We start from the raw sequence: 27571 nt of genomic DNA on the forward strand, positions 1-27571 counted from the left end.
TATTCCAGTGCCTGTGTTTAAAAAAAAAAAAAAAAAGAGCATTACATACAGGAATTGCAGTATTTATGGTTTATATTTGACAGAAAGGCCAGACAGTGGGACTGATATTAGAATAGCGATATTAATAAAATAAAACCACAAAAGACATTAATACTCCACAATTCAAAAGAAAATGTGACTGTTGTGGCACAAAGTTGCTGTATAAAAAAAGCAACTTTGTTGCTCAATATTTTTATTGTGCCATTATATATAAGATTCCATCATTACAATATAATGTTTACCATGAAGAACTACTTATTTAATATATCATATATAAGGTTTTCTTATATATGAAAGAATGAAACGCAAAAGTCAATGAGGCATATGGTTGTATAAATGGCTGAGAAACTCCACTCCTGGTTTCTGTTGTCACTCACTCTTACCTGTGCCTACGGCTATATTGATACACCTGAACAAACTTTCTAATTACAAACGCCCATCTTGAAATTAAAGAAACTAGTCTCACTGGCTGACAGTGTCCTACTCACTTTATAGACAGGGAACAGAATAATTTTCCCAACCTGCCTAAATATTAAAGATGGTAATAGGAACCAACAAACACCCATTATAGATGCAACTGACCTCTGGAAATACATTTATATAGTCTCCAATCATCAGCTGATTAATAAAGCATATTTTAAAATGTCTTTAAATACATACTCAATACTCCTAATGAAACACCTACTCTCAGAATCCCAGTAAAATATGCATTATCATCCAACGCACTACAGAGCTGTTTAAATACATACAAAAAAGCACATATGTATAGTAAACATGATTGTACAGTAAACATGAACATTGTTTTTTTCTAGGAACATCTCACACACACAATGCATGCATGATCTCAACTGAAAGTATTCTATGTGATTTTTTTTCAGGTGATTAATGCTACCATGCTATTCATATTCATCCTGAAGAGACTAATTAAAGAGCAGTCCAGATTAAATATAATTTAACTACTATGGTAGTACTGGTGTGTTACCACAAAAAGTGTTTTTGGTTGTTTACCCCCCTAGGCTTCAATGGATGTCAAAGGTTTTTTTTTTTTTTTTTTCTGTAGGAATGGACTAGATGTCACCGATACAGTAAACAATGCTTTATTGCGTCCTAATGGAAACCTGTACATGGCATTTTAGAAGTTGCACCAAAATCTGTTCACATGGTTCAGTGACAGGCACTTGGGAATAGTACTGATTGTTGTTCTTTGCTTTTTACGTTAAATTAGCACACTGGCTTTGCTTCAATAAAGATGATCTCACCAATTAAATGCCCAACTACGATTCACATTTCAACAGTCAAACTAGTGCAATAGCCTATTAAAGTCCCTGATTACTGTAATTTTAAAAATCCCAACCTGTTATTGTCACTGGTGATTATTAGAAAACCAGAGAAAAAAATGGTATGCAACTGCTTTCACATACAGTATTTTAAATGTCAATAAGAACCACAACACCAGTCCGGAGACAGAGAAATCCCAAACTGAGCATGCCCAGCTAATGCTTCTGTGAAAAAAGGGTCTTAAACTCAACCCTAAATCTATATCCTATACCTGTGGTGTTTACAGAAAAGCTGGGGAAGCTCTAATAGTTCTCTTGTCCCTTCAAGCAGTGAAGTACATCTCTTTGGTGAGCATCGAGACAATGCAGGGGATTTGTTTCTTTGCGTCAAAGCCAGGCTGGTTGGAGGTTGACTCAAATTCGAGTGCCACTTTATGGTTGACCCTGGTCATGATCTGCATGAGCTCTAGTTCTTTGCCATACTTTGCCATCATTTCACAAAGGGACTGAATGAACCAAGAGCCAGTCATGGTGTTTCTCCAGGAGTAGTAACCTGACAGAGGAAAGAAACCTCATTAGGAAAAAGACTTGACTTGTAAATTATTAGAATGATCTTCATTAGAATTTTCTCAGTAAATACTCTCTCTATATATATATATATATATGGCTACTTAATTGATTAATTAAACAGCACATCATGCAATTAATTTTTATTAAAATTAAAAATTCATTGACAGCCCTAAAAAATAAGAAATACTATCAGTAGCCACAATTATACACAAGAACACTTTAATTAAAAACAATAATATTGTGAACTATTATTACAATTTTAAATGACTGTTTTCTATGTCAACCGATATTTTAAAATGCAATTTATTTCTGTGATGGCAAAGCTGAATTTAGTCCAGTCATTACTCCAGTTTTCAGTGTCATATGATCCTTTGGAAATCATTCTAACATGCTGATTTGGTCCAAGAAGCATTTTATGGGCACTTTTACCTTTAGAAAGCCATTTTTCTAAAAGTGTCCATTATCTTTTGAGTGAAATTCTTGCATTTAATCAGTGAATTAGAATAATAAGAATAATGTGGGCTGTTACCAAGCAAATTAAATCGGTATCAACAAAATTAATCTTTGCAATGCAGAGGAAACACAGAAGCTGCGTCTGAAGTATCATTTATATGTATTCACCCACTGTTTAATGCAGAACATTAATGCTTTTAACCTGCAGTTACAAATGCATAAAAATGTTTTAACAACAATTAAAACAACAATTACGATATTATTGCACACCCCTAGTGGAAACTGTGATACATTTTTTCCAGATTCTTTGATTAATACAAAGTTCAACAGAGCAGCTTTTATTTGAAAAAGAAATGTTTTAACATTATAATTGTCTTTACTATTGCTTTTGATGAATTTAATGTGTCCTTCCTTGCTGAATAAAAGTATTAACTGCTTTAAAAAAATATCTTGCCGACTCTTTTTGCGAATATTTTATCTGATATTCACAGGAAGCATTTGTGTGGTTTGTGTGTCTGTACCTGGTGCAGTAGAGAACGCATAGAGGAAGTCTGCCTCCACAGGAATCCTCATAGAATTATCTGAGCTGTCAGTCTCCACACCAGGATCCAGTTCTGTACCTCTACAAGCCTAAATAAACATAGCCAGAGTAAATCTCAAGAGTGGAAACAAGCACTCCAAGCCAGCTCATTATAAACATCAACCCAGATAAAAAAAAAAAACACTCATATTAATGCACACACATAAGAGTACAGCAGAAATTCTGGACGTACCTGTACGAAGAAAAGTTTAGGCTTTCCCACTAGTGATGGGCAGCGGTCTCCTCTGAAAAGGCTAGTTAAGGACTTGAGCTCCACAGAAGTATCAATGCCGTAAAACACTCCCTCATCTCCATGACTGAGCATTACACACACTAACGAAGCACAGCGGCTGTGGTCGTCACGGGCCACTGTGATAGAACAACAAACAGCCATGTATACTTACAATTGTTCAAAACACAAAGTATAATTATCAATTACCATAACACCTGGGTACAGCCAACTGATTCAGTGTAATTTGGTAATATTTCAGTTATAACACCAACAGGCCTATTTTTATTTTAATAATTCTTACTGCACTGTTTAAACTGAGTCTGATTTGAAGCGGGCAGAATGCTAGAGCTAACAAGCTATAACTGACAAAATAACTGTCGTTTTTACCTTTCCAGTCAAATATTGAGCTGAAAATATCATTAACAGCTTTAACTTGTCAATGCTGGATAATGACCATGGTATAATTTATATAAATATATATATTTATAAATGGTATAAATGACCATGATTTTAATGGGCTTCATGTCGGGTGGTTCTTGGCCTCCACGTCATGCATTCAAATCGTTAAATGCACAGCTAGCCGTGTATTATCTCTTACTTAATGACCTGATCTCAACAACAGGCATTCTTGGGATTTTAAGATTCATCTACTGATATTGAGACAAAGTGCTAAGAGTAAGAATATAAGAATTTATATGAATGCACCATACCTGCTGATAAAACCTGCACAATCTGTGCAACTGTCTGATCATTGTAGACTTTCACAGTGTATCCTAGCTTCCGAAACACATTCATTGCATTTCCTGCATCTACATCAGTACCATTCCGTTGGTTCATGCCTGAAAGAAGTGAAGAACGGGTTACTATATTACATATGACTGTGACAAAAAAAGCGCATAAAAAGGTTAACATGACAAATATGCACAATACTACATGATATTTTCATAACATATCGATTATAGATAGACAGACAGATAGATTGATATAGCAGAACCCAATATTAATATCTGTCTTTCATACTTCCAATTATAATGTTATGTTACTTAACTTCACCTGTAGCGTTTATTAATATTTATTTTATTTGTTTAACCCTCATGTTGTGTTCTGGTCATTTTTGACCCAGACTGTATTTTCTTCATCCCACAAATGCTAGATAATGTTATTGCATTGTCTAAAACTTACTTTGCTCACACAGGGTGTAAATACAAAATATGTTTGATAATTTTTGTACTTCCTATCGTTGTTACACTTCTGGTGCTCCCAGTCAAAAATGACTATCCTACTAAAAAATTGTTTATGAATTTCTCATGCTATAGGCTACTATTAACAAATATTGGATTCAATCGTCAATATTTAATACTGACCATTTAATAATTATAGGCCATGATAAAAATAATCACCTTCATCTGTATCAGCAAGAATTTTGATATTGGTACGTCCCTGCCTTAGAGTCTATTCTGTTCACCATTCTGTTCACAAGGTAAATGCATCTAAACAATCATCTGAGTTTGATGAGCATTCGAACTGACAACTTTCACAAAAACAACACCTTCAACAGCACAAAACAAGTGTTACCTGTACTGCGATCAAAGTTCTTGTTATTGATGATGATGCAGTGGCCAATGCTGGGGTACTTCAGACTGTATCTGAAGTCATGTGACTGAGCCTTAGCATCAACCTGGATGGCCTGTGCTCCTGACGCCCCATCCTTACCAGCACTGGACAAACAGATTACATGCAGAAATATTAAACTCTATTTAATATGAGAGACTAATATAAGAGGCACTCCTATTTGTGTGGACCTGCTCTTTCCTTTAATTTGTATTTTACTAATTTTGGACTGTAATGTTTATGGACTAAATATACTATGTGACCCTGGTCCACAAAACCAGTCTTAAAAAGCACGGGTATATTTGTAGAAATAGCCAACAATACATTGTATGGGTCAAAATTATAGATTTTTATTTTATGCCAGAAATCATTAGGATATTAAGTAAAGATGAAGATATTTTGTAAATTTCTTACCGTAAATATATCAAAACTTAATTTTTGACTAGTAATATGCATTGCTAAGGACTTCATTTGGACAACTTTAAAGGCAATTTGATCAATATTTAGATTTTTTTTTTTTGCACCCTCTTTCATTCCACATTTTCAAATTGTTGTATAACAAACCATACATCAATGGAAAGCTTATTTATTCAGCTTTCAGATTATGTATAATTAAAAAAAAAAAAAAACCTTATGACTGGTTTTGTGGTCCAGGGTCACATATGTTAATACAAATAATAAACGTTAAATTCACGTTATTAAGCCTAAATGCTATAAAAAATTTTTTTAAAAAGCAGGAACGAGTCAGTTTACATATATAAACAACATGGTAACAAAAAGAAAAGCAAGTGATAGTGAATACAATACTGTTTTTGTTTGGAACTGTCAATGAATTCTGAAAGCTGCATAGCAACAGTCGTCAAGCTCATCTTACTCTGTTGTGTCCTGGCGTCTCGCGTCCACGCAGTCTCCGTTCATCTCCAAACGTTTAACGATCACTCTCTTTAAGATAATAAAATCGTCTCCGCTGTTGAAGTGTAACTGGAGACGTATAGCACGTTATAACGGCAGAACGATAACCGCGCCCGCACGCCGGATGGATGATTTTGTTGTTGTCGACTCGCTCGACCAGCCAATGAGAAGCTACACGGGAGGAGAAAAACACACAACGCATTTCGACGTCACAACCACCCTTTAACAGCTGTGTAACAACAACAAAGAAAAAAAAGAAGAAGAAGAAAAAAAAAAAAAAACTTGGGTATAGTGTACTTCATAAATGCAGCGTCTGCTGTATATCAATGAGCAAAGTGAAAACCAGCAAGGCCCCTTACAGCTGTAGATAATTCATATAATGGCTGTGTGCCAAAACCTCGTGAGCTGTCTTTCTATTTAACTTATTCTGTTCCAAACAAGCAACGCGCTCTACTCTAGGTGAGGTCTGGAGGTTACAGCCATTGTAATAAAGGTCAAGTTCCACGTGCCCTGCTAATGCAGGATAAACATAATACATTTGAAAACTCCCAATTAATCATTTAAAATGAACTACTCTAGTGCACAAGTGAATCAAAGTGTTTATTGCAATGCAGCGTGTCTATTTAATATCTGTAAAAATATTAAAGCTATGCATCCGTGTGCATGGCGTTTCTTTGTCTGCTTATGAATGTTCAAACGGACAAGTGAAGACTGACAAAACACAACACTTAAAACCTAAATGTTTGCAAACAATAAAGTCGATGCTTACCAAATACTTGAAAATATCCTGTTACTGGAAGCTTGTCATGTACAGGATTCCGACGACAAAGCGGTTACTTCAACATCCAGGAAGTGTGCTCAGGCTATGGTTATCAGTGTAGTTGCTATGAGATTGGTGCAACTAGATTGCCCTTGTCTATTGCGCTACAATATCGCCCTCTGCTGGAGAGATGGCTTCTTATACATGAACAGGAGCCTTTGAGGTAAGAGCCTGGCTGGGGCCTCATTTCTCAACGTTGGGTACACAAAATCGAGCTTTTGTGCCTACGTAACGTTACACTTTTAGGATGAAATCTACGGAGAGTTTTATAAAGGAGACCCCTGCTCAGTTACCCACTCAGGCCTTTTTCAGTGTATGTGCTAAACAACCATTTTACATGAAAAACTTTTTTTTTCGTGTAAAATCGTTTTGCATGTTTTCATTAAAGGGGTCATATTATGCTCTTTTACAAAGTCTTGATTTTGTTTTGGGGGTGTGCATGTACTAGAACATGCTCTCATGCTTGGTGGTTCGAAAAACGCATTATTTTTCACATAATTTACATTATTATAATACTTCTCTCGCCAGCCTGGCACAAACGGCTCGATTAGTTCTGGGTTTGATGAAGGCCCGCCTTCCGAAAAACGAAATGTGTTGTGATTGGTTAGCGGTCCCAGTGCCTCTGTGATTGGCGAAAAGCTTAGACGCTGTTTCAGTACTGCCCCGCCCCTTGCCAAACCAGCAAGTTTGTCAATATTGCCATATTGAGAAACGCGCAGAACCTTTGCACGCACGGATATTGCAAGACATATTAAAGTGGTAACTTATTATTTTTTGGCTAAATCATGTTTTAGATAGGATGTCAACAACAGCTTGAAAAATTTACTATGTACAGATAAGTGCAAGGGTAATATGTATTATGTTTATTGTTCTTTAATTCTAACATTATAGCATGAATTGCAGTGAAACTGTTATACAGTTGAATTTATTTATAGTCTCACACTATTTTTAGCAGCATATATATGCAAATTAATTCTCTGCCAGCAGGAGGCACTGTTGGAGCGGTAGAGAGCGAGGTTTCCCCGGTAACGCTTTACACAAAGCAGACGAAATGAAAATGACATCCAACATTTTCTGAAGACAGTTGGTTTCCTTCAGAAATAGTGATATAAAAACACCCGCACCAGGTTTCGACTTTGAAACTGTGTAGAAGAAAGAGTGTGATTGTGGGATTAAGAAAATACAGTCTGGGTCAAAAATGACCAGAATACAACATGAGGGTTAACCTTTTTATGCGCTTTTTTTGTCATAGTCAAGTCATATGTAATATAGTAACCTGTTCTTCACTTCTTTCTGTAGTCCAAACGAGCCGTTCGCTGTAGTTCTTGAAAAGGGATTTTTTAAAAACGAAATGTCTCCCTTTGGAGTGGACTTTGAGATTTGTAACTTTGTGGATATTTTTATGCCCAAACATACACACACTGACTAACATTCAAAAAGTGAAAAAGCATAATAGGACCCCTTTAAATTAAATATTAAAATGTGGTTTAGGCTTCAACATAAGATTAGTTACGTTTAAGTTTACTATTTTGACATAAAATATCAAGTTTTTATTGATATTTTAATATATATTTATATAGCTATAAATATTTATATAACACCACAGTTCATTCATGTGTATTGTTGTATTACTTTACATTTTATTTGTTCATATATACAAGATGTTGTTCCCTCGTTCATTTTATAGTATCTTTAGGCATCCTGGGGTCCTTTTCCCACACGTTGTTTCTTTTGCAAAGGCAGCTGGATCACATCTTCACTGTCCTGTTGAAGGAACAGACGTCATAATGTAATGCACAGGCAGGTTTAATAAGAGTTCCTTAGACAAGATCTAAAGATCACTTCATATCATTAAAGGATTTTAAATAAATATATTATATATATTTTTTATAAATCTGAAAAGTAGAAATGAGAGATAGAAGTGACCTACAGATGTTTCAGTGCTCCAAGGGCATGACCTCTTCAGGGTGTGCTGGAAACTTGGAGAGGCTCTTTGGACACTTGGACACTTTTTGTGCGGAGGTGGCTGAACCACATCTGCATTTTCCTGTTGAAAGAACAGACATCGTCATGTAATGGGCTGGTGTAATGAGAGATAAATTCTAAACATCACTTCTAATCAAAAATAATACAAAGATTTGAAATAGATAGAGATGTTATTTATTTATTTAACGTATCTGAAAAGTAAAAATGAAAGACAGGAGGAACTTACAGAATCTCCAGTGCTCCATGGGCACGGTCTCTTCAGAGTGGACTTGGTTGCTCCCTGTAGAGACACAGAGAGTCCTGGTGATCTCTTGAGGTACATGCCAGGCATAGGTGCTTCCTTTGAGGATGCAGTGGTCACAAGTGCTCCCTCTTGGGACGAGGCAAGCACCAGTGCTTTCTCTGGGGACCAGGCAGGGACAAGCACTTCCTCAGCAGCTGCAGTGGACACTGATGCTTCCTCTTGGGATGAGGCAGGCACTGGTGCTTTCGTTTGAGACGAGGTGGGCACAGGCCCTTTCTTTGGGGACAAGGAGAGCACAGGTACTTTCCTAGCAGATGAGGCAGGCACTGATGCTCCTTTTGGAGTCTTAGCAGGTCTTGGTGGTGGTCCCTTTGGGGGCCTTAGGGGCAAGGGTGTCAAAATGACATCCCTTTTTAGAAAAAGTCTTATATTTTCGAAGACTTTAACTTTTCTCCTAAGTCGGTGTGTGGCAGGCACAGGTGCTCCCTGTGGGGACCCATCTGCCATGAATGCTTCCTCAAGGGATGAGGTGGAAACAGATTCTTCCTTTTGAGGCGAGGAGGCCACTGGTGTTTCTATAGGCACTGGCGCGTCCACTTGGGCTGAGACAGGCACTGGGGCTTCCTCTGGGGACCTGGTGGGAACAGGTGCTTCTCCAGGGGATGAGGCAGGGACTGGTGCTCCTTTCGGAGTCATGGCAGGCCTTGGTGGTGGTCCCTTTGGGGGCCTTAGTGGCAAGGGTGTATCCCTCGTTAGATAAAGTCTCATGTTTTGGGGGATTTTCAGTTTTCCTTCAGTTGGTGCCTGGCAGGCACAGGTGCTCCCTGTGGGGACCCATCTGCCACCAGTGCTTCCTCAGGGGACAAGATAGGCACTAGTGCTTCCTCTTGGCCCAAGGTGAGGACAAGTGCCGCTTCAGGGAATGAGCCTGGCATAGGCACTTCCTCTTGGTCTTCCTCAGGGGACCTGGCAGGCACAAGCTCTCCCTGTTGGTACTGAGGAGTAACAGGTGCTCCTTGCGGGGCCTCCACTATTCCCCACCACTGGCCTGAAGTGAGGTCCCCACACTCTTTCTTCTTAGATGATGAGCACAAAAGATCTTCCACCTCCATTATTGCCCACCACCGCCCTGCCAGTAGGGCCGTGATGAGCTCATCATGCTTATTAATGGGACTGTAGTGCATGGCTGACATGCTCAGTATGGTGGATATAAGTGTCTTTGGTGGTGGTAAGACAGGTTATCCAGAAAAAAAAATCTCTGAAAGGCTGTTTATGTGCAACAATTAACTGTTTGTGAAACACTGTGGAAGAAAGAGAATAGCTGTGTAAGCCCAGAAGTTGGATGCTTTAGTGTTTTAAAATTCATATTATTCAAATGATACAAAATTCATATTAAGTTCATATTAAGTTGATAAATTGTAATCAATTTACATATTAAACCATACATGCATTCTTGTAGCTCAAACAGTAGGCTAACAGTTATAAGGGCTAACAATGCTGATTTCATGGATTTGATTCCCAGGGAATGCATGAACTAATAAAATGTATAGGCTACCTTGAATTCCATGTGGCTTTGGATAAAATATTGTCTGACAAATGCATAACTATAAAATATAAATGTAATGTGCATAACGCCAATGCCTAGAGGTTAAGTACTAATGTGTAATTAATTAAGCTAATGTGAAAATAGCTACATAAAAAAAAAAGAATAAAATAAAAAATAAAAACCTTTTACTTCATATATGCGGTTGTCTAGTCTAATCTATTTAGTTTCTTTTTAGTTTATTATTGGAATTATTATAGACTACTTTTATTTGCAAAAATACTAAAGTAAGACTAGAGCACAGTTAACATTAAACAGTTAAAGGATATCGGTAACGGCCTTGACTACACTGATCGGAGGGATTATCACGCCTTAACAATTATCAAAAGTATTTTAAGATATAGAAGAATATCATTTTATAATGCGTGAGCATTATAAAAATCATAATAATTAATTAGTGAATCATGTATCAGCCTTCCTGAAATTTCCTCACAGTCAGCCACGAATTTGTCTAAATACAGACACAGAGACAATAACTTCAAATTGCTTAAACAGTAAATACAATATATATATATATAACAGAACAGAAACATCCCCAAACCCTAAGTGAAGAGCATACTCACAATCACTCGCCGACTCCCAACAAGATCCAGTCTCGTGTGCACGCAAATTAATACTCACCGAACGTTCTAAATTCATTTGTGACATAATGGCTTAGAACTGCATCTTTTAAAACTTGTATCACGATGAAATATGGCCATGGAATGTGTGTCCTGCACTGTTTTATTCGATTAAAACTGTAGAAATATAGAAAAATACACATTTTCCAACGGTTAGGAAAACATGGTAAATTATAACCATTTACAATAGATATTGCCGATAATTCATAAAACTATTATCATGTACATGTACAAAAATAAACATTAAAAATCTAAAAAATATGTAGCCTATAAACAATTGGCAATATGGGGGAGGGGTCAAGCAACTCAAGCAAGCAACGCGCACAGACGGTGAAGGTCAGTCAATTCACTATAGAGAAAGAGAAAGTAAAAATAAAAGGCTAAGCAAGTTTTTGATGGGGCTATAGCCATCATCCCACTGATGGCAGCAACACACTCCAAAAAAGTTGGGACAGAGGCATGTTTAACACTGTGTCACATCCACCTTCCTTTTAATTACAATGTTTCATTGTTTGGGAATTGAGGATACTAATTGTTAAAGTTTTGCAAGCAAATTTTTTGTCCAGTCTCACTTGATACAAGACTTCAGAAGCTCAGCAGTCTGTGATAGTCGTTGTTTGATTCTCCTTTTCATGACTGGTCATATATTTTCAATTGGAGACAGATCTAGACTGCAGGTAGGCCAGTCTAGCACATTCACTCTGTCTCTACGAAACCACGCTGTTGCAGCACATGCACATGCAGCAGAATAAGAGCTGGCATTGTCTTGAACTAATAACCATATAATAACCATTCAAGTTCCATTTCTTCATTCAGCAGCAGACTGTGATAAACGACAGTGATTTTCTGAAGTACTCCTGAGCCCATGTGGCTATATTTAACACCGCAGCATGACGGTTTCTTATGTAATGCCATCTGAGGGCTCAAAGGTCAAGCACATTCAACTGAGGTGTTCTGCCTTTGCCCTACATGTACTATGATTTCTCTAGATTCCCTGAATCTTTTCACAATATTATGTATGGTACTTGGTGAAAGACCTAAATTCTTTGCCATTTTGCATTGCGAAATGTGATTTTTGATTTGTTTGACACTTCTCTCGTGAAATTTGGCCATGATACAGCTTTGCTTGCAAAGACTGAGATGCTCCTTTTATACCCAAACATGATACCTCGACCAATTCACTTGCTTACTGTGAACTGTTTCAAAACAGTTTAACGTGGATATTCTATAACCTTTTCACTTTTATTTAGCCTCTGTCCCAACTTTTTTTGAATGTGTTGCAGCCGTCAAAAACAAAATTTGTTAATATTTACAAAATACATTTACGTTGGTCAGTGAAAACTTTGGAAATCTTTTCTTTGTACTTTTGTCAAATAAATAAAAGTTAAAGATTGGGGTTGCAATTCACTATAGTTTTAGCCCCTGAGATTATTTCAAACAGGAAAAAGTGTATATCAAAACAAGCAGTAGGCTAGATATCATATACACACAAAAAAAAAAAAAAAAAAAAAAGACCAGTTTGTCAGAATGTAGTTCTAGCCCCAAAACAATGCACATTTCAGACTTTTAATGAAATGTTTGAACTCCTATAATAAAAGCATTATAAATAAAATCAGTAAATGAGAATTTGCATGCAATTGTTTCAGAACAACTTCAGATCAGGTGTTTATTCAAAAGCTTTGATCTGTGCTCATTCATTCATTATTTAAAGTGTTGGAAAACATTATGCCAGTAGGTGGCGACAAGTGACCATCTTTACACGCAAGTTATTTGAATCAGTCTACCAATTCTTTAAAAAAGTATTTATTTAGGAACGAAGCAAGTGACTTTATGAATAGTCCTTGAATCATTTAGGAAAACACACTACTATTGAAGCATTGTGTGTTGGTTGGTGTTGCAATGGTTCTGCTCTGGTTTGTTAAAAATCATTCTAAATAATGGTTATTATTACTATAAAAGCTGGAAAAGGTTTTTGCTGTTTAATATTTTTCTGTTTTCTGCAAAGACAAGAATTTATTTGAAATGGAAATCATTTGTAAGATTATATATGTTTTTAAAGTATTTTGATCAAATTAATGCAGCCTTGGTGAGCATAAGAAATGCCTTTCAAAAACATTAAAGGGGTCATATAATGGTACATGCACTTTTACAAGTTGATTGTACTGAAATGTGTGTTAGCAGTGCCTGTACACAACCATCATAAAATGATAAAAATCCATCCAGTGTTTTTTTTTTAATCTCCTTATTTGTTTTACCCTGTCTCAAATCAAGCCGGTCGGACGCCCCTCCCACGATGGTTGATTGACAGCAGTGTTTCAACACAGACCCGCCCTTGCTCGTGAGCGAGCTGTCAATCATAGTCCGCGCGTCATTGTTGATATACGCTGGAGCTGTCTATGAGCAGAATGGCGTCTAAGCGATTGTGGTGTTCTGTTCTCGGGTGCAATAATGAACACAGCAGTCATTTTGATGTTCCTAAGTCCGAACCGCTGAAGACACAGTGGCTGAGTTTTGCTTTTGAAGGGAATATTCCCCACGAGCAACGTCAATGTTTTCATGTTTGCGAATCATTTTTCACCAGACTGCTTTATAAATGAAGGTCAGTATAAAGCTGGTTTTGCTAAAAAGCTGCTCCTGAAAAAAGAATCGGTACCAACTATTCGTGTTCCTGCTGAACCTCCAGAAGAAGTGAGTGTAACGTTTAATTAACCTTTATATTAATCTTTGCAAATCGCTAGCACGCTTCACGATGTATGTGGCTAATGTTTACATTCAGGGTACATGCATGTTTTCTATTTACGACGTTCTCAATATACTTAATAATCCCACGTTTATAATGAACAAAACGTTATGGTTATTGTGTTATTACAAACTGTGTACGCAGATATTAAAGTTAACATTATGACACTACACTAAGCTTACTTTTGTAGATGGTTTATAACGGTGTCTGTTAAGAAGTAATGTAAAAATGTAAATAAATAAAAAACAGTTATAACTGCATGAAAATTAATGGTAACACAATACCTGCAAAATACTGTTTACATCCTGCAAATGCATAAGCAAAGCTCATTAGCATTTAAAAACACACGCACTAAAACCGTGTGCTCAAAACAGAGCTGTTTGAGCAGGTAAAATTAGTGTTTTCTTACAATACTAATGAGAATTTTTAATTAAAGTATATTACAAACTTTCAATTTAGACCCTAAAGAATCATATTAGCTTGTACAAAAATGGCATTATATGACCCCTTTAAACAGCTATTATTTAATTACTTTCATGCCATAATGGAGCTGTTAAAATCCAAAGAAAATTAAATGCACTTTAACTGAGGGTCCCTAAAGATGTTTGTTTCCCTTGTTGTTGCTGTCACAGTTGCTGACAAGAATAATGCATCTAAATTGCTATCAACACAGCATGCTCTAATCACAGATCAACACATTCAAGCATTGATCTCCCTTTAAAAATGTGAAGTATTTCAAGTATAAAAAGTAAATAAATGCATGCAAGACAAACACCCATTTTAGAGAATAATTTATTGCCAGTAGTAAAGCAGTTAAGCTAGTGGCAGTATTTAATAAAAATCATAAAACAAGACCATAGCATTGCTCACACACACACACGCAGACCCTGAAAAAGTCACATGTCTGTGAATAATCTCGCACTATAAATATATTGGGTCCCATTTTCATGGTCAAAAAATAAAGATGTTCCAAAGTCACAATTTACAAACAACAAATAAAAAAAAAAGAAAACATAACACATCACAAGAATATGCAGACGTCCTTTCAGAAATTAACGTGTTGTGACGATCACACATTCACAACCTCAACATTTTATTATTATTATTTTTTTTTAAAGATTCTCTTATGCTTTTTTCTTTGCTTGTGAATGAACATACAGTAAGGCTGATAATGACACACCATTTGAGTTGGTACACTACTTTTTCCTGTCTTTCTTTTTTGGAAAAAAAAGCAAAACATATCTACAAAAACCTAGTAAAACCTTGAAATCAAAACTGTACATTAAAATTTACATTACAAATGAATGAGGATTTGTATTAAAAAAATCAGTTTGCATGGTTATATCTATACAAATACAGATATAACCTTGATGCTTGAAATTATGCTTTTCTCCCAATATCCATGACAATATATCAGTTATGTTTTCTGTGTAAATTGTACATCTCAGCATGATCTGGTGCATGATGATCAACGTATTATTTAATGGCACAGCCAAGTCTAATGTTCTCCCCAATACTGTTAAATAATAATAATATTAATAACAGCCCACAAGAGCTAGCGAAGAGAACTCATGTTTAAACAAGTCTTTTCAAAACCTCTCTCGAGTGAGATACAGATGTATACAACGTGTGCGTTTGGATGTTTGGCATTTACGTTAAGTGTAAGACTACATTTGTGTACCGTGTATGTGGTGTGGTTATGGTTTGAACACACAGTCAAGTCTCCTGTAGCAGGGTTTCATTTAGGCACTTTTGATATTCTGGATCCAGTGTCAGACTTCAGTATGCTGCTGCTGATGTTGAGAGTCCAGCGGCGGTATGATGAGCCTCTGAAACTGCGCTCCCTCCTCCTCTCCACCGCTCTCGTAATCGCTCATCATCACTTCTGACTCCTCGCAGCAGGCGGACATGTCCGAGCAGGACGCTGTGGACGTGTACAGCGACAGCGACATGTTATCGGCAGCAGGGGGATCGAAGTCACAGCCGTAGCCCAGCGGGAATCCTCCGCGCCGGTATCCTCCGGTGGAGGATGACGTGATGGTGCTGGTGGGGTTGGTCTGGGGTTCGGGGTCTGATGAGTAATGGTGGTGGGGAAGGAATTGGGTGAGGCTGTAGAGTTGGGGTAAGGGCGGGCGCTGGCGTATTCCGGAGCCTCCGGGACTAGAGGGGGCGCTGTTTAACACTCGCGTGGTGGGCTGCAATGTGTCGTAGCGCTCTCTGTACTCCGGAACAGGCGGAGGAGGGGGCAGGTCATCGTGGGAAGGAAAGTCGTCGGGTGGGGGAGGGAAGTCGCTTTCGATGTCGTATCCGCCGGGATAGTAGTCCGTGTCCAGCAGGGCAGGGTCACTGTAAAGGGTGGGTGGGGCCTCCACTACCTCATACTGAGGAAACTCCTGGATTCCAGGAAGTTGAACACTCGGCATCCAGTCAGATGTGTCCCAATGATAGCCTGTCGGACAAAAAAATAATAATAAATATCATAGTGCCACAATACGAAAAAAAATATTATGATTAGATTAGGTTACACACTGAAACAATGGCTGGGGTCAATTCAACTTCAGAGAGGTCAATTTTAGTTTTGAAAATGGCATTCATAACCTATTTTACTTAATATTAACTCTTTCCCTGCCAGCATTTTAGAGGATTTTGACAAAAATTTCATGGCCCCTAGAATATTTTGTTGTATGAATATCTAAACATGCAAAACATCAAAATAAAGAAAAAGCCCTCTACTTTTCAACAACAAAATTCGTTTTATTCTAGCTTCAAGCATTCTTTTTTTAATAAATATTTGAATATAGGTAGGTTTCATAAAAAAAGCAACATTTTGAACAAAAAGCTGAGAAAATTGCATTTTCATAAAATACTACATCTGGATCATATTCTGTACTCTTATCAAAGCAAAGATGCAGAAGATCACTTCCATCAGCACTCCTAAAGCTTGCACAGTCCTTTACCTGTCCTTCCTGGATTGACATTTCACTCGGTAACATTAGGTAATTTCCATTCATATGCTGTTTATTGTTGATGATCGCATTATTTTTCATATGCACATGCTTACATATGAGACCGCTCGTTTCTGCGTCTTCCTTATCCGTGTTTTTGATCGAGTGATTCTAAACTCATTCAGGAGATGCGTAATAGCGCCCCCCTAGTGTATAATAGCGAAAACACGGAAACCCGGAAAATTTCGTGTTTGGCGGGGAATGAGTTAAAGTAGTATTAAAAAACAGAAGTTGAGCAGGAAATTAGTAAAACGATGCTATCCAACAATTCCTTCTTTTAACGCTTCTACCATAACTTTTATTACACTAATGTTAAGTTATATCATAAAGATGTTTTTATTTAGAAAAGTATGCACTTGTTTCTATATTAAACAGTAATAATTGCAATTTATTCTGTGAATAGAAGTTGAATTGACTTTAAACCACTCAGTTAATACCAGCCAAGTCAATTAAAACCAACAGCATGCAACGTCAGTATCACACCAACACAATGCAGATCATTCAGCACAGCACAAATATTACTGGAGTGCACACAAATATACACACCACGCATGTACATTTAACTCTTTGATTTACAAAACAACCTTGACAATATGACAGTTAGTCAATACTTTTTAAAGATCCATTTGTCCACATTATATTATTAGGGAGCGTGTTTTCTGGTTATTATGGATTTTGAGGGAATTTTTGGGAGACGGCACCAAGTTAGACTGGAAACACTCTCACACACGCGCACACACACAAACTTTTTTATGACATGAAGCTGTGACAAAAATTGCACAAACCCCTTTCATTTCTAAAAACAAAAATTAGTGAGTTGATTTGAAAAGGAGAGTTAATTTGACACTATTTTTGTCACAGTTTTTGTGGACATGCAGAGTTTTGTTATATTGAAGGGCGTAACCAAGACAAAATAAGAGAAAAAAAAAATCGAATCGAAAGGCTTCAGGCAAATTGTACAAAATAAAAATAAATCACCTCTTGGGTTCTTGTGTTCATGAGCCGAGAAAGACTCTTTAGATAAAAGGCAAACAGAATTGCAGAGAAAAGAGAGAAAGAGAAAATGTCAAATACTACGAGATCGAAAAACACTGTGGAAAAAAAGAGTGCAGGACAAGGTGGATACAAATGTAGGAACCATGAAGGTATGAGACGATCTTCATGCCATTTGCTTGCACAGAAACATGGTGCGAAGGTGAAATCAGTCTTGGTAAGATTGCAATTTTCCACCTCAATTTAGCTGAACAATCATGTGCCACTGAAATCAATTGAGGCGCCTGATTGGCTAATGAGGCATTTGTTTGAAATTTTTTAAATATGTAAGTCTTTTTTAAATTTTTAATTTCTTTGTCTTTGTAGATGTAATTTAGGTGAAGAAAATGGCATTTTGGAGACCTGATAATCACCCACCAAACACTAACGACAGATACCCAATAATCAGCATTGAAGCAGCAAAATACTACCTTCTTTCTCCACCGAGTCAACAACAGAGCTGACAAGGTGGATTACTGTCACTAGGGAGGCTTGTAAAAAGGGCAGATAAGAGAAATCTAACATTAATTTTTCAGAAGTAAACATGACAGGAAAGAAACACTGGAAGGCAAGATTGCAAGGGAGAGAAGAAACAGAGACGAAAGCATTTCTCACGATGAGACATTGCATTCTGACATCTGACAAAACTGATGGATTTGAACTGATTGACTGACACTGTCAGAACAACAGATACTAACTGGATTTATGGGATTTTGGCTTCTGCCGAGGGTGTGATCTAAGGGATGGGTTAATGGCAGAGGGATTCGGTTGTGTTGGTAAGGCACACGTCTGGGTTGAGCTCTGGTGAAGGACAGTGGGAGTGACGGCTGATGTTGTGCTCATGATTACACACATTAACAGAGTGATGAAAGGAAGGATCAGGAAAATTCTCAAAGATAAAAGAGAACAAAGACACTCTCTGGCCCCGAACCAAAACCAGCAGATGGAGCAAAATGAAAGAAGCAGGGTTTACGATTTAGAGGAATATACGGGTACATGGCTATAAGGAAATATGAATAATCCATTCAATATAATGCATTAGTGTTTATCAGAGATTCAGTGGGGGAGTTGTTAGGTCAAGTTCAGGGGTTGAAAAGGTCAAATGAGGGTCAAGAGTCAATGGTTAGATGACTGCAGTCCCATTCACATGACTCATGTCAGGTCAAATGACATTTGAAAAATCATCTAGCAGGTTCAGACACGATTGTTCAGCGGTTGATTGATTGGTTCAGTATTCAGCGGTTCAGTATTGATTGGAGTGCAACAACAGAATTTGAGAAAAGTTATTGTCTTTTTTAATGGTTATATTGGTGATATAGTTTTCGTTTGAATTAAACAACAACAACAAAAATATATACTTGCTAGATAACCATCCTGCAGTACTACTAACTAAAACTATAAATTGTTTTTTTGTAATTAAAAATTAAGCTGAACTGAAATAAAAATATAGTTAAATATAGTTAGATCAAAAACCTACTGAAATAAGAACTAAAACTGAAATTAAATAATGCCAAATAGGAATATGTAGATTAAATATGGCAAAAACAAAGCTAATTCAAAATATTAATAAATAATATAAATATAAATAATACTAAAATAAAACATCCTGGCATCCTGACCCATCCCTAGTTTTAATACATTTCTCAACACAACTATCATTTGCTGCTTTGATCAGCCAATAAAAAGCTGAAAATTGTGCTTGAGGTACTGTTACATGGTTTGATCTGACCGCAAAATAGTGCATGGATATGCTATAGCTTGACAGTTTGTTCCACACAGTTCTGTCATAAGTCATGTGAAAAGGCCTTCAGATACAGTAATCAGGATCAACAGAAACGTTGTGTTGTGTGTGCTGGAGACCCATCATGTGTACTTTTCATACCCTGCTTTTACACTCTGAGTTGGTGTCTTCAACCATCCATTGGCTTCATTAAGAGACACAAAGAAAGGAAGGGAAAAAAAAGAAGAGAAAAGATCCAAAATATGAATTTCACACAGAGAACTAATAAAGATACTATATAGGTCATTCTCAGATGTTGCCTTGAAATGATGAAAAACTCATGAAAAGTTGCTCTCGGCAATGGCAAAAGAAAAAGATGAGGGGGCTTAGAGGGAAGACAAGCTTTCTTCTTTTTATGCATTGAGAATTTCGCAGGGCCTTTAGTGATCGCTTCCTTCCACCGTGGGCGAGTGTTCACTTACGAGCAGGCCTCTATTTAAAACCTTGCTCGGTGTCTGTGGTGAGATTTGATCCAAATGGGAGCTGAAGCCCCAGTGCAGCGATAAGGAAAAGAGAGAGAAACGACATAACACATGACCCAAAAACATATCACCCTTTACACTCGGTTACATCAGTAAAATAAAGACAGACAGGGTTAGCAGATGTTCCAAAACAAAAAAAAAGTATAGGGGTCTGTCAACTAAAAGAGCATGCAAGAGATTTAGATTATGTTTGGAATAGAATACTAGTGAAGTTTCTACACTATGTATGTACTGTGCAGTAGTATGTAGTAGAATGTTGAATGAACGGAAATAATACCAGATATGGGTTTATTTATGAGATGATAACTAAACATCAGTCAAGCTTGAGTAAGTTATATCATAGTGTGCGGCACAGGACTGGTGGAAAAAGACAAATGTAATGTCTATGTTATCCTTGTAAGAATAAGGTATGACAAAACCAAACATTTTCATAAAATGGTAAGCTTCACATTTCAGTCAGCTATTGTATATAGTTATATTAAATAAAAATAAATATATTTTTGAATTAGGAGTCTGCAGGTGTGGATAATGTAATGTTTTTTAATGTTTCTGCACACAATTTTTTGTTTAAATTAACACGCAGCATTTGTTGTATACTGTTAGTATGTATCACAGTATAAAGTACACTAGGGGCCAGTTTTACTAAGAGCTTGCGTCAGTGCAAACCGTCTTTTGGCGTTAAAATTGTACTGTCTAAAGATGTGCAGTGAAGAATTAGCGCTGAAAAGGCATGGACACAGTTATTTTTGCGCCTGACCTTATTGAATATGCATTTGTAGGAGTTTCCCTTTCAGACGCAAAATTTATGGGAGGAGAGTATTCAAATTAATCACGCAACGCATTTTACTAATGTTTGCGCTCGTCAAATTACTGGTATTTGCGCCATTGTTTAACGCCCCAAAAAGCATGTCTTAAACTATTTTGCGATTAAAATGGCTGCAATTTGCTGCTAGGAGGAGGCACCGCAGAGATGAGCGAGTGTGTGGTAGAAGGGAGAGGATTTTTTTCCACACGTAATTTATTTGGAATGCAAGAAGAACACGAAAAGATTGTTTGCCAAGCCGTTATTTTTAATTTGCTTCAGGAAATAAACAACGACTTGGAACCCTCAAGGAGTCACGCAATACCAGGTCTATCAAAACTTTTTGCAACTTCTAGCATTTTTTGGCCTCAAAATGCCATGGCTTCTTTATTTCTTTATTCTTTATTTGCGACTGCTCTAATTTGCGTTGTTTAGTACAACTGGCCCTAGGTGTTTCCATTCCAAACATAGCCTTTTTTATCTTGTTTACAGAGAAGCATACAGTATAAATAACTTGAAATAAACTTGAATTAAATCATTCTGATATCTGAAAAAAAGTCAAAAGAACATGTCACAGAAGTATTTCACTTATATTCTGCAGTTTAACTGGCAGGTTATGATCTATCCGTCATCTGTAAGGTAAGTAAAAGCAAATACATTCTGTTCCATACATACCATTGTCGTCACATGACTCGGACTGGAAGGAGCTGAGAGAGTGGACCTCAGACATGCTACCTCTGGTGTTGTAAGGATGACAGGCGCTGTCCTCTACCGGTTTCTTACTTAGACACGGCTCCAAGTCCACTACTTTAGCTGTGAGAAGGAAACAGTCACACAAACTTTCACTCACTTTCGGAGCCCATTCAATAGATTGTCTTGCAAGTCACAAGCATGACATTTAGATTCCGGATGGGTTTCTGTACATACCATCGTAGTCGTAATCCCAGCTGGGCTTCTGTATGGAGTCACTGTCAGACACAGAGTTGGAGGGTGGAGGAGGAGGCAGGTTAGGTGCTACACTACAGACAGCCACCGTCTTCCTGTGTCCGTGCACCGAATCGGGGTTGAATGTGCTGAATTCTGGGTGCTCCGGTATGGCTGAGCCCTCAAACGAGTTGCGGTCCAGATTGTTGCGGGAGTCGCTTGGAATGCTGGGAGTATAGGAGATGGGCCGTACAGGGACCTGCGGCGGGATGTCGGAGTAGATGTTCTTGTTGAGTTTGGAGTCAAAGTACGGACGATGGAGGAAGGCATGCGAGGCTCCTGTGCCTACGCCAAGCTTGTCGTCATCGTCAGATTTGGACTTTGAGCGCCGGCAAATGCGCTTGCGAACCACGACGAAGAGAAGGACGAGAAGGAAGATGCTGGCAACGAAGACAACGATTCCGATTACTTCCTCCAGGCCGATGTTCCAAGAGGTGGAGACAAATTCGTTGCGGATTTCAGAACGGAGTTCACAATGCCGCCCACTGTAGCCCGCAGAGCAGTTACAGTTGAAGGAGCCGTATGTGTTCTGGCAGTGACCACCATTGCCACAAGGGTTCTTCAGACACTCATCTACATCACTGAGGCACCTAAACACACATAAACACATGCGTGCACTGTAAATACAGCCGCATATGCAGCCTACACTTTCAAACAGTTTGAAGTTAGTAAATTTTTTGTAGTGTTTCTGAAAGAAGTCTCTAATGCTTTATTTATTTGATGAAAAATACAGTAAAAACGGGAATATTATGAAGTATTATAACAATTTTTAAATAACAGTTTTCTATTTGAATATATTTTAAAATGTAAGTTATACCTGTAATGCCAAAGTTGAATTTTTAACAGTCATTATCCCATGAAAGTTCAGAAATCACTCTAATATGCTAATACTAATAAGATTTTTTTATTGTGGAAACCATGATACTTTTTTTTAAGGATTCTTCAATGAATAGAAAGCTCAATAGAACAGCATTTATTAAAATGGAAATCTGTCACTTTTAATCAATTTAATGCATCCTTGCTGAATAGAAAGTTGAATTAATTTCTTTCATTTAAAAAGTCTCATCTGGATATCATCTCAAGAGAAGTAGCATCTCATAAAGAAACTTTTCATTATACCCATTTAATATATGTTTGACTTATTCAGTCAAGTCTCACAGGTTCATTAGATCAAAAGATGTACCTGTCTCCTTGGAAACCCAGCTCACACTCACACACAGGACCATCCAGGCTATCAATGCACTTGCCGCTGTTCTTACACGGGTTATCTGTGCAGTATGGACCCAGCTGACACCTGGTAGAAAATTACAAAGAGCCAAAATGTCATTCAGAAACTTCACACATGCACAACTTTAGATAAACTTTAAATAGGAAGTACTGTGTTTGGATAGTTTATAATTGCATTAGAAATTTCTCAAAGAGAAAATTGATTCTGTCTTACTGAATTAAATCTGATTATCAATCACATCGCCTCCCAAAGCTTCTGATTAAATTTCCAATTTAATAGGAATTACTGCGAATGCCGCATGGATTTCTGAAGTATTTTTCTTTAGTTTGAGTTACACCATGCATATTAATGAAGTTTAATTTATGAAAATATTGACAGAGCTTACTTTTATTTGCTTACACATGGAGTATACAAAATGACATTAAAATGGAAAAAGAACTAATTTAATGAAATATCAAACTTTAAAAATACTTTAATGCTATGAGGTCAAAGACACTTTAATTTTAATTAAAAGTATTAGGAACAAATCAGAGATTTAACATTTAAAATGAAAAGTAGACATATATAACAGTGTCATATAATGGAGATTATTGAATATTTCTGTATTCAGACAGTGTACAGTTGTGCCAAAAATACCTGGGCACTTAAGCCACTCTTAAAAAATGTATGATTGTCATTGCACAAACTATCAAAATTGTTAGTTTTAAACAAAGATAGTACATGTCCAGAAAGATCAAAGTTTAAGTTATCAAACAAGATTAAATATTAATGTTCAAAGTACCTGAACACCTTTTTTAAAATAAGAAAAGTTTTCTGGTCAAACTTGAAGCATGTCTATAGATAATGCAATGAATTTGCACCTACAATGCTAAAGTTTTTTTTTTATGCTAAAAACGACCGAGACGTCACATCATTTGATTGCAGGTACAATGAACGTATTGCTCAGTTTCAGAATCATTTCTGTAGTCACAAGTGCATGTGAGCTCACCGTTGGCCCGAGTATTGTCCTCTGCATTGGCAGTAGAAGTCTCCTCCTCGTGGGATACAAGTGCCTCCATAGAGGCAGGGATTAGAGGCACAGGGGCTGATAGTGACTTCACAGTGAGTGCCCATGAACGCAGCAGTGCACTTACAGAAATACCCTACAACACACAACAGAACACAGCATAATAGTCAGTCCTATATCTGATTGAACTGCAATGACTCCAATCAAAATCAAACCAAAAATGGCCACACATACCTCCGTTAGGCAGTGATGAACATGTGCCTCCATTGGTACAGGGGTTACTGGAGCAGCCCTGGAGTGGAGGAGCCAGGCTGCATCCGGGAGCCGCCTCGACCAGCTCCTCCAGGACTGAGTGAACTCCTCGAACCTGAGATAATGGCAGCTCCCTCCCATTAAACACGATCCCCTCGAGACAACCCCGCAGTCCATTTACCACAAGTCTTCCTGAGCCGGATGTTGGCCGTGCATGACCCCCGAAGTACATGCTGGTGTCCAGGTTGAGGGTGCGGAGAGTTCCCGGAGCTTTGCCAGATGCGGCGTGGACCTGATCTAGAACCAGTCTAGCGTAGTTGCCATCTACCTCAAGAGAGACAGTGTGCCACTGTCCGTCACTGACCTGGGTACTGTGCACGGACACCACACCAGGACCACTGCCGCAGTCAAACTTGTACTGCAGACGGCCGTTCACAATCTGAAACACACACATATAGTTTTGTCTTTCATGCTGCCCCTATATAAAAATGGCAAAAAAGTGGGGTCAATTCAAATATTTAGTATCTCAAATCCACATTTAGCCAATTGACAGACAACATATTTTAAATTGTAATTTATACAAGAATATTTTATATTTATATTTATAAAATAAAATAAAAATATTAAAGCAAAATAAAATATCAGCTCACGCAAACCTGTCCATTAAGTTGTATTTTGTATGCATAAATATATAAAGGAGGGTCTCTCCAAACCTATTAAGTCACCTAAATAGACAACCAAGGTCATTTAAAGCACATGCACTGTTTTTGGAGATGCTATATTTGCACATTTTGGGCATCACAGGCATATTCTGTGTCAGCACCGTTTCTGGACAGAAAACAAGCTTATGACGGCCAAAAATGTGTGCCTATAAAAATGAATGTCCAAGTAGGCAGTTTATCAGTTATTTTTAAACAGCCAATAAGATGACTCTAAGAAGTACTTCAGCTGTGATATCAAAGTATTATGGCAATAGCAGATTGATTAAACAGATGAAATGAGGAATGATGCTTCAGGGATAAGCAGAAACAGATTATTATAATTTAAGAGTAGGGAGATGACACTGCTTGCATTTCAGTCCCAGACTCCTTTGCTCTTTCTGTCAGCTGTGTGGTTTTCCCTCACCAAAGGGAAAATGCATGAGAAAGATCTCCCCTCTCTTCTCCCAGCTCCAGAATAACTCTCATTCTGTTTTCTCTACTTTTTTTGGAAGGATTGAGGGGGTTAAGAGTACACACTCACCTCCAGTATGCTGTAGTCTGTGCCCTTGGCGTACATTACAGTAGCGTGGGTGGAGAATGTTCTGAGTCTGAGGGACAGCTTCATTTCTTCCTTATTCTCGTTCTCCATCAGCCTGTATCGTGCATATCCATTTCCGCTGAATGTTAATGACTGACTCTCTAAGACACAGAGCAAACCAAAACAAATTATAAGTGACGTTATCATAATGCCCACACCAACAGTCCATTTCTAATGCAGCAAAACTAAACGTCCAATTCATGAACAAAACATTAGTGCTTGCAATGCTGTAAAAAACACAAACCAATCAGAATTCAGTATGCAATGATATCATCAGTTCAATTTAAACACCTAACATGCAAATAATACAATCTATTTAAAAATATGAAACACTTTAAAAGTATATAAATTATACAAACCCCCACTTATCTCCATGCATTGCTTGCTCCCTTTATTTAATACACATCTATTGTTTTGTACTATAAATACAGCAGGACAAGTTTAACTCTTTAAGCAAGTAGCACTAATAAAAGAATGTGGCCTCAATATGGTGCTTTAATAGAGAGTGTGAGTTGCACTAATATGTCTGTTTATACCTGAGCACTCTTCTTGTTTTCCCTCAGGACAGATGCATTTGAATTTGGTGTGCGTGGGATCTTCTACACACTCCATGCCATCAGGACAGGGGCTTCCCTCACAGAGTTTGCTCAGGACAGGACACTCAGCACCTATCACACATAAAAGGCTTATCATCACTCTAGACTGGAAGTGAAATACATCTTTGAAATATCTGGTTTCCGTATATTTGTGTTACCTTCACAGAGACATTTGGAAGTACGCATGTGACGTGGCGTAACAAAACTAATCCTAGCTGTGCTGTAGGCCGACACTGCTCCCGTCTCCAAGGAAACAGTTTCTTGGCAGTAACTAAGAGGACAGTCCAAACCAGCACAGAGTTTCTTCATAACTCGTACAATACGCACTCCAGTCATCTCTTCGATTACCCCAACTGAGGCGTTCAGCTTCCTGTACACCACCTCCTGGGGCTGGAATGGACTTCCTGACCTTTCTAGAGCTAGAAGTACTTCCAGGTCACCGGAGGCATCAGCAGCAGGTTGCAAGCTGACTAACTGCACGTCTCCGCGTCTGACACCGGCAATGTTCCGTAAAGCCCGCAAAAAGTTACGCCAATAATCTCCAATAAACTCCTCTGGTGCTATTGCAGAGAATCGCACAGCGATGGAGTTATCGAGCGCTTGTGCTGTTGCCTGCCGAACGTGAATATTGACTCGGGCAGCTGCAGTAAAACGACCATCTGTCACTGTAATGTTAAGGACGTATTGACCAGCATCCAGATTCCCACGGGCTACAAGTTTCCCATCAGCAGGGGAGACAGAGAAGAGGCCAGTGTTTTCGGAGGTGGAAGAACTATCGGGTGCGAGGCCGTAGGTTAGAGTGTCGTAAACATCCTGATCGGTGGCGTGGATTTTACCCAAGACCCCGCCTGAGTATTCGTCTGTTGCTGTGGTGATAAAGATGTCCAGGGGAAGAATGACAGGAGGGTAGATGCTCTCCTCAATCAAACGTACACTCACAAATGCTGTGGAGACCAATGGTGGCCGACCGCTGTCTGTTACCTAGGGCAAAAGAGGATTCAGAATTGCAACCATTAAAAATCATCAGTTGCAAACTTAGATGTCTAGGATTAATATTTGGGGTTTGGGTGTCAAATCACTAACACTAATTTTAAACAATACAATAATGTAACAACAATATAATAATGATGTTTGCGTTAGTATGCACTAGGAAGTAAGAACTCATAATGGAGTCTAATTTCAAAACACAGTTAATTGTTTTCATACCTCCTATGATATATCTCACTTTACAGCACAGAACAGCAAGGATCATAAATGTTGTTAACTAAAACAACAGATTATTAGTCTTCTAACATATGGTGCCAAATTATCAAGTCAGCTGTTTGAAGTGAAATTGAGTATTAAGGGCAGAACGACTTTGGCACTTATTATCAGCCTCCACATGCAAAATGTGCAGTCACAGTCAGTAGAGGGAGCAC

General features: G+C 37.9%; 3 protein-coding genes across 11 annotated transcripts in view; all 3 read right to left on the reverse strand.

Moving 5' to 3' along the window:
• Window positions 1-95: 95 nt before the first annotated feature.
• On the reverse strand, window positions 96-6616 carry casp3a (caspase 3, apoptosis-related cysteine peptidase a). Its single transcript, XM_058771776.1, has 7 exons — window positions 6444-6616; window positions 5637-5845; window positions 4727-4869; window positions 3862-3990; window positions 3113-3288; window positions 2861-2969; window positions 96-1869 (listed from the first exon to the last, which is right to left on the reverse strand). The coding sequence occupies exons 2-7, from the start codon at window positions 5678-5680 to the stop codon at window positions 1640-1642; spliced, it is 831 nt and encodes a 276-aa protein (XP_058627759.1). The 5' UTR covers window positions 5681-5845; window positions 6444-6616; the 3' UTR covers window positions 96-1639.
• A 1546-nt stretch (window positions 6617-8162) lies between these two features.
• On the reverse strand, window positions 8163-9937 carry LOC131546928 (putative uncharacterized protein DDB_G0290521). The gene is made up of 3 exons (XM_058787069.1): window positions 8707-9937; window positions 8425-8541; window positions 8163-8258 (listed from the first exon to the last, which is right to left on the reverse strand). Exons 1-3 carry the CDS (start codon window positions 9490-9492, stop codon window positions 8187-8189), a joined length of 975 nt encoding a protein of 324 aa, XP_058643052.1. The 5' UTR covers window positions 9493-9937; the 3' UTR covers window positions 8163-8186.
• Window positions 9938-14463: 4526 nt separating this feature from the next.
• fat1a (FAT atypical cadherin 1a) overlaps window positions 14464-27571 on the reverse strand; it is an 86373-nt gene continuing 73265 nt past the window's right edge. For 3 of the 9 annotated variants that reach the window (XM_058767222.1, XM_058767377.1, XM_058767158.1), the window contains 11 exons: window positions 26312-27134; window positions 26094-26225; window positions 25501-25658; window positions 24241-24697; window positions 23989-24142; window positions 22956-23066; window positions 21716-22362; window positions 21464-21601; window positions 18156-18215; window positions 17671-17706; window positions 14464-16136 (listed from right to left, as the gene is read on the reverse strand). In XM_058767222.1, coding sequence (XP_058623205.1) covers window positions 15460-16136; window positions 17671-17706; window positions 18156-18215; window positions 21464-21601; window positions 21716-22362; window positions 22956-23066; window positions 23989-24142; window positions 24241-24697; window positions 25501-25658; window positions 26094-26225; window positions 26312-27134 — 3393 coding nt within the window. In that variant the 3' untranslated portion in view covers window positions 14464-15459. The other 6 variants (XM_058767533.1, XM_058767458.1, XR_009269409.1 and 3 more) reach the window with 5 other exon arrangements.

The sequence above is a fragment of the Onychostoma macrolepis genome, chromosome 01 (assembly GCF_012432095.1).
Source record: "Onychostoma macrolepis isolate SWU-2019 chromosome 01, ASM1243209v1, whole genome shotgun sequence".
Classification (NCBI taxonomy): Eukaryota; Metazoa; Chordata; class Actinopteri; order Cypriniformes; family Cyprinidae; genus Onychostoma; species Onychostoma macrolepis.